At 38.8% G+C, this 14289-nt stretch overlaps 1 protein-coding gene across 10 annotated transcripts in view; it reads right to left on the reverse strand.

Moving 5' to 3' along the window:
- The window catches only part of RPS6KA3 (ribosomal protein S6 kinase A3), a 116749-nt gene that overhangs the window by 8321 nt on the left and 94139 nt on the right, over nt 1-14289 (reverse strand). For all 10 annotated transcript variants that reach the window (XM_063660543.1, XM_063660541.1, XM_054471564.2 and 7 more), the window contains 5 exons: nt 11185-11274; nt 9359-9517; nt 6677-6838; nt 4720-4796; nt 3433-3550 (listed from right to left, as the gene is read on the reverse strand). In XM_063660543.1, the coding sequence (XP_063516613.1) occupies nt 3433-3550; nt 4720-4796; nt 6677-6838; nt 9359-9517; nt 11185-11274 (606 nt within the window). The remainder of the gene's footprint in view (nt 1-3432; nt 3551-4719; nt 4797-6676; nt 6839-9358; nt 9518-11184; nt 11275-14289) is intronic.

Genomic DNA, 14289 nt, shown 5'->3' on the forward strand with positions numbered 1-14289 from the left:
TAGCGGGGAGTGGTGGTGCATGCCTGTAGTCCCGGCTGTTCAGGAGGCTGAGGTGGGAGGATAGCTAGAGTCCAGAAGTTGGAGGTTGCAGCGACCTGTGATTGCACCACTGCAACTCTAGCCTGGGCAACACAGTAAGACTCTGTCAAAAAAAAAAAAAAAAAAAAAAAAGAGAGAGAGAGAGAGAAATGGAGGTATTTAGGATAAAGAACTGACAGAATCTGGTGGTTAACTAGATCTTGGGAACTGGCGTGACGTTGTCCCAGGCACTCCTCTGCTATGAGACATTTATGGTTTCTTACTTTTAGTTATTAACAGCTAAGAACAGGGATATGCAATTGAACAGAGCTGGAAATAAAAATAAAAAAAATTAGGAACCTCCCTTTTGCAATTCTGAAAGTAGGCAAAAGTGCTTAAAATTGCATAAAAGGCTGCAAAACTGTCCAGGGATACAACAAAACTCAATTATAATTTTAATCAAATCTATACGTTAATGAACTTTTGGCGAACTCCCTTCAAACTACTTCTCTTACTACAGCCCCTTTAATGGCTACTCCTCCTAAGCTTTCTCTTTAAGTGGCGCTCTCCAGAATTCCTTCCTTGGCTCTCTTACCACTCTGCTCAGATAATCTCATTCATATTCATGGCCTTAGCTACTATGGATGATGACAACTCTTAACTTTTAAGTGTCACCCCAGACTTCTCTTTTAAGACCTATAACCATATAGACAGTTGCCTGATGGACATACATCTCTTAATTCATAATGTCCAAATCTGCAACCACCACTCCTCTCAAAACTACTTCTTTTGTATTCTACAAATCAGTGAAGGATACCACCCCTCATCCATCTGCCCAAGGTAGAAATGGGGACTACATACATTATAACCGCTTTTCTCTCATTTCTTATGTATAATAAACCATCAAGTCTATTTTGCCTCCTGAATTTCTCTTCCATTTGGCTCAAATTCCATCACAACTGCTCTAATATAGGTCCTCATCATTCATGACCTGAAATATTGCAAAACCTTACAAGTACTGTCCCTAATATTAGGTCAGTGAGGACTGAATGAAACAACATAGGTAAAAGTGTTAGCATAGTCCTTGGCACATAAATGCTCAGTAAATGCCAGCTCTAGTCTTCTTGCTCTCAAAGCCACATATGACCCACATGACTGACAACATTCACATATGCAACTTGCTCTTGAGGGGATACACCCAGATTGATAGAGCCCTCCCTTCTATCTTGTGGCTAATCATGGAATTATATCATGCTTGTAATCACAAGTCTTAACTGTACATATTAGCAACACTTACTAGTAATAACATGGAATCTATAAGATAGGCTGTGAGTTGGATGTAATTTTTTATGCTCTGTGTCTCCATTCTCACCTGCCCTTCCTCTCTCACCAAAAAAGCATACCAGGATGTAAGTGAATGAAGCAAATCACAGTGATAACCTCAACTTGCTTCAACTTATTAAAAAATCAATTAATGTGTAAGCCCTGATATTTTATTGTTGGTAACATATACTTAATATACCTTACAACCTACCATGACAAAGTTTGTGGTGGACTCCATAGCTAAGAATTACTGCTCCACAGAATGCACTTTAAAAAGGAAAATCTGATCACTGCACTCCTTAATATGTGTTTTAACAGCTCCACAATACCCAGAGTTAAGCCCACAATCCTCAGCACGAGCCACAAAGCCTTTCACAATCTGGGTTCATCAGCTATCCTCTCTCATGCAACCCTGCACTAGTCACATGGAATGACCAGCCTGGAGGCATTCTGCATTCTCATGCTATCATCACCACCTATCTGCATGTGCTGATCCCTCAGCTTAGGACTACATCTTTCTGCTCCTGAAATCTGCCTGGCAAACTCCTTCACTGCTTCTGGAAAGCTTTCCTTAAAATCCTTCTGACTAAGCATCGTCTGTGAACTTCTTTAGCACAGAAACTGTACCACTGTTACAGCACATGTGACACTGTACCGTATATTTTTGGCTGTCTCCCAACTAGACTGTGAGCAACCTGGGATTGGTAATTCTATCTTTGTCACATCTTTTATCTCCAAGGCCTTCATTTATTAAGCACATTGTAGGCACTCAATAAGGGAACTACAAAGGAAACAAGTACCCAGAGAAATGAATTATCTGGTTTAAGACATTGTTAGAAAAAGGTAAAGGCTAACATTTCATTTTATTTATTTATTTTTGTTTATTTTTTTGAGACACAGTCTTGCTCTGTCACCCAGGCTGGAGTGCAGGGGTGCACTCTTGGGTCACTGCAACCTCCGCCTCCCTAGTTCAAGCAATTTTCCTGCCTCAGCCTCCCGAGTAGCTGGGATTACAGGCACCTGCTACCACAGCTGGCTAATTTTTTTGTATTTTCAGTAGAGATGGGGTTTCACCATGTTGGCCAGGCTGGTTCTGAACTCCTGACCTCAAGTGATCCGCCCACCTTGGCCTCCCAAAGCGTCAGGATTACAGGTGTGAGCCACTGCGCCCGGCCAACATTTCATTTTAAATGCAGTTATAAAACCAAATATTATCTATACAGACATTAAATTGGTCAACTGAGGCTTCAGGCCCTATGCCAATAGAATCTATATACACTTTTGATGTGTTCTATTTACTTATACGATCACCTCAACTCAAGCTTTCACCCCAAGAAAAAAGAATATGCACTTTTACCAATATGTATCCTCTTTATCTACTCTGTTTTTCTTATTTTGAAGTAAAAAACTTCATTTTTTAAAAAGAATTCTCTATGAAAAAAGTGAAAATAGAACAGAGTTGGAAAGCAAGTCAGTGCTATTCAGGGGATGGCAGATCTTCCAGAGAGACGGGCTCTTCAAATGATTTCATGCAGATGCTATGAAACTATACATCTGTTTATTGTGAAAAAACCGAAACCTCTTTCTTCATAATCTGAATTAAAAATAGAACATGGTATAATTATTCTAGGGAATGAGGGCTGTGGAATCATATTTAGTTTGAAGCACCCATGTTTAGCCGGTATGTAACATGGACAAGTTCAAACTAACATTCTGGGCTCTGGTTTCCTTCTGTGAAATGGGGATACTGCCACCTATTTCACAGGGTGTTATGAGGATTACATGACATAATTTAGGTAAAGTGACGTGTGAGGCACACAATAGACGGACAAATCATGAAGACTACCACGGTTATTATTTATCATGTTCTTCAGTGAGAAACAGTTTTAAAAGTATAAATAATAAGGCCGAACCAATGTCAGCTGGGAAAGAAACAAAATAATGGGTCCATTTTCGAGTTCAAAATTATTTGTTAACATCACTTTAACATACTAATTTATAAACAAAGGTTTCTAACTGGTAGTATTTCTTCTCACTATGGATCATAAAAAGTTATTTTCTCAAAATCTTATAATAGGAAGTGATACTTACCTTTGCTGTGTCTGAAACAGAATTCCAGTAACCACCACTGAGTGAGAATTTTCCGCTACCTATTCGTGCCAATATTTCCTCTGGTGTATCATCAGGACCATTTGCAAATGGAGTGTAACTAATTTATAATAAAATTAAAATATTAATGAATACAATTTATTATTTGGTTGGTAATCTCAAAAGTACTCTAATTCAGTTAATGTAATATTTTATTAAAATCTACCAAAGTGAAAAAAATCAACAAAATGAAGCTCCATAAGGCACCAGGTAAAGTATAGGTTATAAAATATTAATTATATTTAATATATAATAATATAAATATTTTAAGACCTGACACATTATAGAATAAAACATTAAGAAATAGTGTAGGCCAGGCACGGTGGCTCATGCCTGTAATGCCAGCACTTTGGGAGGCCGAGGTGGGCGGATCACAAGGTCAGGAGTTTGAGACCAGCCTGGCCAACATGATGAAACATTGTCTCAACTAAAAATACAAAAATTAGCCAGGCGTGATAGTGCGTGCCTGTAGTCCCAGCTACTCGGGAGGCTGAGGCAGGAGAATTGCTTGAACCTGGGAGGCGGAGGTTGCAGTGAGCCGAGATCGTGCTACTGCACTCCAGCCTGGATGATAGAGCAAGACTCCGTCTCAAAAAAAAAAAACAAAAAACAGTCTATGTTTCTGACATGACAAGAGTCCAAAAAAGTATGGAAAAAATCAATTTAGGACCTCGAGACATTAATAAATAGCACATTATAAAAAATCAGTAATGATATAGCCATAAATGTGGAATTGTTACAGAATTGTATATATTAGATAACATGAGAAAACATGGAAAGATATGACAACATCTGAATTAAAAAGAAAAAAACCTATATAGGCCAGGTACAGTGGCTCATGCCTGTAATCCCAGCACTTTAGGAGGCCAAGACAGGAGGATCACTTGAGCCCAGGAGTTTGAAACCAGCCTGGGCAGCACAGCAAGACCCTGCTTCTACAAAAAAATAAAGAAATTAGGCAGGTGTGGTGGTGCACTCCTGTAGTCCTAGCTACTCCTATTCGGGAGGCTGAGGTGAGAGGATTGCTTGAGCCCAGGAGTTTGGGGCTACAGTGAACTATGGCTGTGTCACTGTACTCCAGCCTGGGCAACAGAGTGAGACCCTGTCTCTAAAGGAAAAGCAAACAAACAAACAAACAAAAAACCCCAAACAAAACAAAAACCTAGATAACTTAAGCAAAACATTGATGAACAAATGCTTAGATGCTTAGAACATATGGTATACACTCACCCGGTAAGCATTGTATAGAGTAGGACACCAAGACTCCATATATCACAAGCAGCATCATAGCCTTGTCGTTTTAAAACCTAGAAAAAGTGCAAAATTAGTATTACTATACCACCATTTTGTATTTATATTTGTAAGGCTATGAGTTGAATTATATATTCCAAATCAACACCTATAAGGAAAATTTCAACAGAACATGGTTACCAAATAAGGCAATATGTTAATCCGATTCTAGAACATTCTACTACTAATAATTCATATATAAATTTAATTTTGGTATTCAAATTAATATTTATTGAATGTTGTAGGTACACAGGAATATAAAACACACTGAAGATAACTTTCTTATTTTAATGAATTTATATTTTGTTTAGGGCTACAGAAATATTTACAAAAAACAATGCTTTTAAGAACACACACACACACACGCACACAAAGAACACACATAACCTAGCACAAAAATCACCAACTTTTATCAGGTATGAACTATGAGAAATACAAAAAACCCCTGATTTCCTCAAAAAAAAAAAAAAATCTGATGGGAAATAAACATATAAATAGTTAACAACTCAACCTGATAAATATTATAATAAAATCAAGTCTGGGTAGGGTATGGTGGCTCACACCTGCAGTCCAGCACTTTGGGAGGCCAAGGTGGGAGGATCACTTGAAGCCAGGAGTTTGAGACCAACCTGGGCAACACAGCAAGACCTCTTTATTATTATTATTATTATTATTATTATTATTATTATTATTGAGACAGGGTCTCACTCTGTCGCCCAGGCTGGAGTGCAGTGGCGCGATCTTGGCTCACTGCAGCCTCTGCCTCCCGGGTTCAAGCAATTCTCCTGCCTCAGGCTCCTGAGCAGCTGGGATTACAGGCATGTGCCATCACGCTTGGCTTATTTTTGTATTTTTAGTAGAGACGGGGTTTTGCCATGTTGCCCAGGCTAATCTCAAACCCCTGAGTTCAAGCAATCTGCCCGCCTTGGCCTCCCAAAGTGCTGGGATTACAGGCGTGAACCATGGCATCTGGCCAAGATCTCATCTTTAAAAAATAAAAATAAAAAATCAGCCAGGCACGGTGGTGTTCTCCTGTAGTCCTAGCTACCTGGAAGGCTGAGGCAGGAGGATTGCTTGGGGTGAGGAGTTCAAGGCTGCAGTGAGCTATGATTGCACCACTGTATTCTGGCCTAGGCAACAGAGGGAGACCCTGTCCCTAAACAAACAACCAAAACCCCCAAATTATGTCTTAAATGTTATAGGTATGAAGATGAGGAAGCAATTTACTCCTGACATGGGGAGAGAAGGAAGGCTAGAGGGTGGCTTGCTTATATTGGACCTATAAGTAAGAGAGCAGAGCAGGCTTAGTGATAGGCCAGAAGTTCATTGTGTCTAGAACTTCAGGTAGGGAATACCGGAGCAGGTAGGGAATACCAGAGAGACTGAAGGTTTTTTTTTTTTTTGAGAGGGGTTCTTGCTTTGTGACCCAGGCTGGAGTGCAGTGGTGTGATTTTGGGTCACTGCAACCTCAAACTCTTGGGGTCAAGTGATCCTCCTACCTCAGCCTCCTGAGTAGCTGAGACTACAGGCCCGCCACCATGCCCAGCTAATTTTAAAATTTTTTGTAGAGATGGGGTCTCACTATGTTGCCCAGGCTGGTCTCAAACTCCTGGCGTCAAACAGTCCTCCTGCCTTGGCCTCCCAAAGTGCTGGGATTACAGGCATGAGCCACCATGCCCTGCCTCAAGGGCTTTTATAATATCTTAAGAAATTTAGATTCTTCTGTAGGCAATCAGATGTCATTGAAACATTAAACAGGGAAATGAAAGGCTGGCATTTTATCTTAATTATTTCTTCAGTAAGTCTTCAATTAAATTATTATTAATAATTCTGTATTAAACATAGTGAATGAGTTTTAAAACATACTAATACTGCAAGCAAACTCTCTCACAATTACCTCTGGTGCAACAAAATTTGCAGTGTAACAAGGAGTCATGAGAAGACCATTTTCCGCTCTCAGCTGTTTTGCAAAGCCAAAATCACAAATTCGAATAGATTCCGGATTACCAGATTCATCCACATAAAGAATGTTGCTAGGTTTCAAGTCTCTATGAACCACCTAATTGAAATACAAATTAAAGAGTTATGTTAACAATGTATTTCCATTACTGAAAGTTCTTTATTCACAAACTGTCAAGCAATGCACTTAACAAGATGATGAGTGCTGACCTTTAAATTAGCCTAACATTATAAAATACTGATAATGTAAAGCATAACTCTCTAACATAGACCTGGGGCAAGGAGGAGGAGGAAGACAGAATAGTACTTACCTCCCTCCTCTTTGTCCAATTGAGTAATTGGCTTAAGGAAAATTGCAAACAGCAATAATATATCTACCTCCAGGTTGATCACTCATTTAATATTGAGTGTCTATCATGTACCAGGGTATTATATAAGCTGCTGTAGATACCGTGGTGAACAAGACCCATGAGATCCTGGCCTTTCCATGCTAGGAGCTTACACAGTTCTGGGGGAAGCAGAGAATAGGTTGAGAGATGGGGCATAACTAGGGAGGTCACTTTAAATAGGGCAGTCAGGGAGGGTCTCTAGATGAGGTAACATCTGATCCAATAGCTGAAGAACAGAATGAATGAGCCATAAGAACAGTAAGGGAGAGTCACTCTAACTAGAAGGAACAGCATGTACAAGGTACATACACAACAAATATATTCTGATAGACTAAATGGAATAGACAGGGCATTGAGGAGTAAAAAGGAAAAAAATCAAAACAAATCTGGACTTTATTTTTGGTGTTGCCTATTTGATATACAAGGTGTTACACATGCAAGAAGAAACCTCTTCTTTAGAGTTCTGTATTATTTTCCTCTTTTAATGATCTACCTGAGTACAGTAGTCCCCCCTTATCCGTGGGGTATATGTTTCAAGACCCCCAGTGGATTCCTGAAATTGAGGATAATACCAAAGTCTCTCTATATTTTTTCCTAGATATATATACCTATGATATAGTTTAATTTAAAAATCAGGCACAGTAAAAGATTAACAATGACTAATAATAAATTAGAACACTTGTAACAATATACTGTAATAAAAGTTATGTGAATGTGGTCTCTCAAAATACTGTAATATTTTTGACAATCGTTGACTGTGGATAACTGAAACCACAGAAAGCAAACTTGCAGATTAGTGGGGGACTACTGTACTTTTTTATCATAAGCTTCTCTGACATTCCTTTTTAGACTTAAGTGTGCCTTCTGTCACCAAATTCTGAGTCTGTGTTCCAATCAATCAAATTAGATTTAGTTCCTCACATCCAGGACATCACTTCTCCAGACTATTTTAATAATGAATTACTGATGAGGCATTGGGAAAAGAACACAGAAGACTTTGATGACTGCAAGGTCATAAGTTCCTCAGTGACTACTGAGTTCTATTAATTTCAAGTTACAATACTAGGCAAATCTTGATAAGTTAGAAGTCAGGAAGCTCTAGAATTAACACATTCTACTTGGCTTTCAGGGGCAAAGACAAAACAAGAAGAGTGTATTGAAACTGAACTCAAGAAGTAATCTTTTATATTTGCATGTATCAAAACATCATGTTGTATACCATGAATATATATAATTTGTCAACTAAAAAATTTTTAAAAAATTGTTTATTTTCCCCTTGCTTTCCATTCCTCTTCACTCCTCTGCTGTTCTCCTTTCCTCCCTCCCTCCCCTCATTTTCTCCTTTCCTCCCAGACTTCTCTTCTTTTTTTTTTTTCTGAGATGGAGTCTCACTCTGTTGCCCAGGCTGGAGTGCAGTGGTGCAATTTCAACTCACTGCAACCTCCGCCTCCCGGGTTCAAGCAATTCTCCTGCCTCAGCCTTCTGAGTAGCTGGGATTACAGGCATGCGCCATGACGCCCGGCTAATTTTTGTACTTTTAACAGAGACAGGGTTTCGCCATGTTGGCCAGGCTGGTCTCAAACTCCTGACCTCAGGTGATCCACCCACCTTGGCCTCCCAAAGTGCTAGGATTACAGGCGTGAGCCACTGCACCCGGCCGCCTTGTTTTAAAAATACGATTTTCTCAAACTCCTGACCTCAAGTGATCTGCCTGCCTCAGCCTCCCAAAGTGCTGGGATTACAGGCATAAGCCACTGTGCCCGGCCTAGAAATACAATTTTCTTTTGCTGTTTACTAAAAATCTGCATACAAGAAGAATGAAGAGCATATCCACCAGCCAGAAGCATGTGACTCCTTGGCTTCATTGTTTTAAGGATTTCCTTTTATATATGAATACAAAGCAGGATTCCTTGGTTCTGCTTCTAACCTGAAGTGGGCCTGGTTTCCATGAGTACTGAGTGACCTAGCAGAAACAATGCTACGTTTTCCAGGTCAGAAGAGATCACTTACGTTTTCTTGGAAGCACGAGAGTTTAACATAAACAAGGTAGGATATCAAAGGTACACTTCAATCTCAATAATAAAAGTTTATATAGAGGAAGATCAGTAGGATAATTCAGCTAATAGGAGTTATTTTCCATTTCATGCATAAAGTAACTTCTATCTAATTCTAGCTCAAACATAAAGGAAAAAAGTGTGTGTATGTATATATAGAGTGTTAAAAAGACTTACCCCTTGTGCGTGAAGATATTCAACGGTTTTGGTTATAGTGAACAGGACAGCACTGGCCTCTCGTTCAGAGAAAAATTTTTGTCTAAGAATTTTATCCAGCAATTCACCTCCTTTCATAAGTTCTGTTACTACATATACATATTTTCCATCATCATATACCTATAAATTTCAACATCAAAATGTAAATATTATTTGAAACTTTTTATATGTGCCCAAAACAAAGTTTAAAATATAAAAGAAAAATTAAACTCACTTCATATTCAAGAAAAATTTTATTTATTTATTTATTTTGAGACAGACACTCGCTCTGTCACCCAGGAGTGCACTGGCACAATCTTGGCTCACTGCAATATCCACTTCCTGGGCTCCAGCGATCCTCCCACTTCAGCCTCCCAAGTAGCTGGGACTACAGGTGCATGCCAACACACCTGGCTAATTTTTGCATTTTTTGTAGAGACGAGGTTTTGCTGTGTCTCCATGAGCAGTGATAATCTGAGGAAATTTGAGTTTTGACAACCTCCAGATAAGGCCTTTGGGCCTATGTGAACATCATTAGCAAGAGAAGACTTAACACTACCTGGGGAGTTCACACTGTTTGCCAACACTTTGTTATAATAAAAGTCAAGAGAGACGTAGGCAACAGGGTTATCACGACAGTTCAGGGAAAGATACTTTACTTGTCCTGGGGGTGGCAGTGGGCAAGGCAGGCTTCCTGGAAGAAGTAGCGCCTTAGCAAAATCTTATATGTGTGGTAGTTAGCCAGGTAAAGAAAATAGATGGTGTTAGCAACTGAGGGAACTATAAATTCAGACAGAGCAGCATGGAAAATGAGGCATGTGCAAGAAATTTACATACTAGAACACAGAGCATAAGGTGTATGACAAAGGGTGTGTGAGAAGTCTGAAAACTACAGAGGAAGGCAGGGTCTTAAGGGGCTGGGGACTTTAGACTGTAGGCAGGGAAGTTAAATGGGTAGTTATGAGTGTTAGATCTCTTTTCTAGTAATGTGGAAGATACTTTGGGGTAGTCTGGAGACTGAGACTAGTCAATATTGAATATGAACTAATAGTAATATTAACACTGAACATTTAGGTAAGTGTTCAAGTAAGTGCAGATATTAAAAGCAATAATATCGTAAGTACTTTTCTTCTTAAAGCAAAAGTAGAAAAAAATAACTGTACAAACATATCTTTATTGATAAATGAAATTATGCCATATACACATATAAACTGTTTTCAAATCTACTTTTTAAACTTACCATGTTGGTTTTTTTTTGTTTGTTTTGTTTTTGTTTTTGAGACAGGGTCTTGCTCTGCTGCGCAGGCTGGAGTGCAGTGGTGCGATAACTGCTCACTGTGGTCTTGACCTGCCGGGCTGAAGCAATCCTCCCACCTCAGCCTCCAGAGTAGCTGTGACTATAGGCATGAGCCACCATGTCAGGCTAATTTTTAAATATTCTTTAGAGACAGGGTCTCCCTATGTTGCCCAGGCTGGTCTTGAACTCCTGGACTGAAGCAATCCTCCTGCCTCAGCCTCCCAAAGTACTGGGATTACAGGTGTGAGCCACTGTGCTCGGCCCGGCTAATTAAAAAAAATTTTTTTTTGTAGAGATGGAGGTCTCACTGTGTTGACCTGGCTGGTCTTGAACTCCTGGCCTCAAGTGATCCTCCTGCCTTGGCCTCCCAAACTGCTGGTATAATAGGCATGGGCCACTGTGCCCAGCCTATGATGAGTTCTTTGTCTACCACATGATTTTTGAAAATACACTACTTTCAATGTGAGTTAGACAACTGACTCAAATGATCCATATTAAAGAATCTACTTACATCCTTTAGAGTGATAATGTTTGGATGCTGTCCATAACGAAGAAGAATTTCAATTTCTTCTGTTGGGTCTCTCTTGCTTTTATCAATAATCTAAAAGGCAAATATTTATCACAAAACCTCATGAACTACATAGTTATAAACATTAATTGTTTATAGCTACAGACCTTGGGTATTACCTCATGTAAAGAGTGTATAAATAAGCCATTTATCAATCAGTTTTATTCAACTACCTGGCCAGATTGTTTAATCAGAAAGCCAGTCTTGATATAGATGGCAAGGCTGTAAATTCTAAATCATGAGTCGCATTCCCACCATGCCTCTCCAATGTAAGTTTGTAGTAAGTTTAGGACTTAACCAAAAACTCAAAAAGCCTCGAGAAAAGGTACCAAGAACACAGTTAACATATCTTTTCTTCTATCCTTGAGGCCTTAAACATTTGGGAACTCAGTCAACTTCTAACCCCCCATCAATACAGATAATTAAGAGCTAGATATATCTATAACACCACCACTAGCATCTGCTTATTGAATTAAGTTTACTTCCTTTAATAAAATGCTTCAATTGAATATCCTGTTAGCTGTAAGCTACTTATAAAAGCTAATTATCTGTTAAGTAGAACAATCTTGTTTTTGAAGTTAGGCAGAAAGCTACATAGAAAACCATACCTAGAATTTTATTTGGTTAGAATTTGGTTTAATTATTATAATAAAGCCCTTTAAAATAGTAATGTAACTTTCTAACCCTTTTATTTTGGCTGCTCCTTAAAAATATTTCTCTTAATGTTTTAATCTGCTAAACTAATATAAAAAAGACAAATTTTGCTTTCTATTCATTCAAAGGGTAGTCTGAAACAAATTAGGTGGCCTTTGTATGTTCAATTTTAAACAGCTTAGTAATTAAGTATGCACTAAATACCCAGACACTCCAGCAACCTAGGAAAGAGGTTACAACTCTCAGCATGGGTCCAGTCTTCTATACGAAATGGATTTATAGTTGACCCTTGAACAACACAGGTTTGAACTACGAGGGACCAATTACACGTGGATTTTCTTCTGCTTCTGCCACCCCTGAGACACCAAGACCAACTCCTCTTCTTCCTCCCTCCTCAGCCTACTTAAGGTGAAACTGATGAGGAAAAAGACCTTTATTATGATCCACTTCCATTTAATGAATAGTAAATATATTTTCTCTTCCTTACATGTTTTTTTTCGTTTTTTGAGACAGGGTCTTGTTCTGTTGCCCAGGGTGGAGTGTAGTGGCGCAATCATCACGGCTCACTGCAACCTCGAGCTCCTGGGCCCAAGTGATCCTCCCACCTCTACCTCCTGAATAGCTGGGACCACAGGCACACACCACTACACTCAGATAATTTTAAAAATTATTTGTAGAGATGAGGTCTGGCTATGTTGCCAAGGCTAGAGTACAGTGGCACATAGCTCACTGCAGCCTGAACCTCCTGAGCTCAAGCAATCCTTCCGTCTCAGCCTCCTGACTAGCTGGGACTACAGGCACATGTAGCCATGCCTGGCTAATTTTTAAACAATTTTTCTGTAGAGATAGGGTCTTGCTATGTTGCCCAGGCTTGTCTCAAACTCCTGGCCTCAAGCAATCCTCCCACCTCGGCCTCCCAAAGTGCTAGGATTACAAACGTGAGACACTATGCCTGGCATGATTTTCTTAATAACACTTTCTTTTCTCTAGCTTACTTTATTGAAAGAATACAGTATATAATACATATAACATACAAAATAATCGACTATATATGCTATCAGTAAGGCTTCTGGTCAACAGTAGGCTATGAGTAGTTAAGTTCTGGGGAGTCAAGTTATACGTGGATTTTCAACTGCTTGGATCAGCACTCCTAAGTCCTGTGTTATTCAAGGGTAGACTGTACTTGTAAAACAGTTCTGTATTTGGAGAACAGGGAAGATAAACATACAGGTGCCCACTGTAATCAACTGCAAATGATAGTGTGGAATTAGGCAAATGGGTGATTAAGAGGAGAGGTATATGGAATAGACATGCTAATTTAAGAGATGATCTGGGACTAGTCTTTTGAAAACCAGAACACACTGGGAGGGGTTGTTTTTGGCATGGATCTGCTAATCTGAGCCCAGTTTGCATTAGATCTATACTTGTGCTTGTGGACCTCAAATATGTGGTAATTTCAGTAGAATCCAGTTGTGTTGGGATTGGTTTTATGAATCATTTAAGTTACAAAAATCCACAAATAGCTTGGAGATATTTTCAAGGTTTTAGGCATAGTCCTCAAGGTTTCTGTAATTCAAAGAGGCCTCAGGACATTTCTGCTTTTTATGATGTATTTATGGAGGCAAGACACATCCTTAAACTGCCTACCAAATACATTATTAGTCTTTTCTCCTTTCATGTAAGCAATTTGAAAATTTCTATGTATCTTAGATTTCAATAAGAGCAATGAATAGGAAAATAGAAAATTAAATGTATTTCTTTTAAAAATTTCCTTCTTTAAAATTAGCTTTATTGTACTTCCAATGAAGCAAATTAAATGTATTTTTATGGTTCATCCTTCTATCTGACAGAGAGCCCTATAGACACTGACGACTTTAAAGCAGTTACATCTAAGTTTAGAAGAGTGATAACAACTAATGTCACTATCTCTCTAAACGTGAGCTATGCATATTTATAAAACCAGTCCTAAGGTTCAAACAAGTTGAAAGCTCTAGACATTGTTTGAATTGCTTGAGATTGGAGAGCAGAGGTTACTATTCCAAGAAGTGAAAAGAGACGTGAACATAGTGTTTGTTCACTTACAACTAAAGGTTTGAAATTCAAACTTTATCGCAGAGCTAGGTTCCTTGGTTTTTGGCTTAGAAAATTCTGTCTTAGGATACTTGATGAAATTAAAACAGCCAATGATAATGACTTTTATGATAGTGGTTTTTATTCATTTATTGGTTCCCAGATCCTTTTAGATGCAAAGAAAGGTATGAACTTTTTGCCAGAGAAGATGTAAACATACAAAATTTTGCACACAATTTTGAGGAATTTGCTGACACCCTGAGCATAAAATGGGGACTTCTCAGAGTAAAAAGGTACTTTAAAAATCACTTGAGGTAAAAAAAA

This window comes from Pongo pygmaeus, chromosome X, assembly GCF_028885625.2.
Source record: "Pongo pygmaeus isolate AG05252 chromosome X, NHGRI_mPonPyg2-v2.0_pri, whole genome shotgun sequence".
Lineage (NCBI taxonomy): Eukaryota > Metazoa > Chordata > Mammalia > Primates > Hominidae > Pongo > Pongo pygmaeus.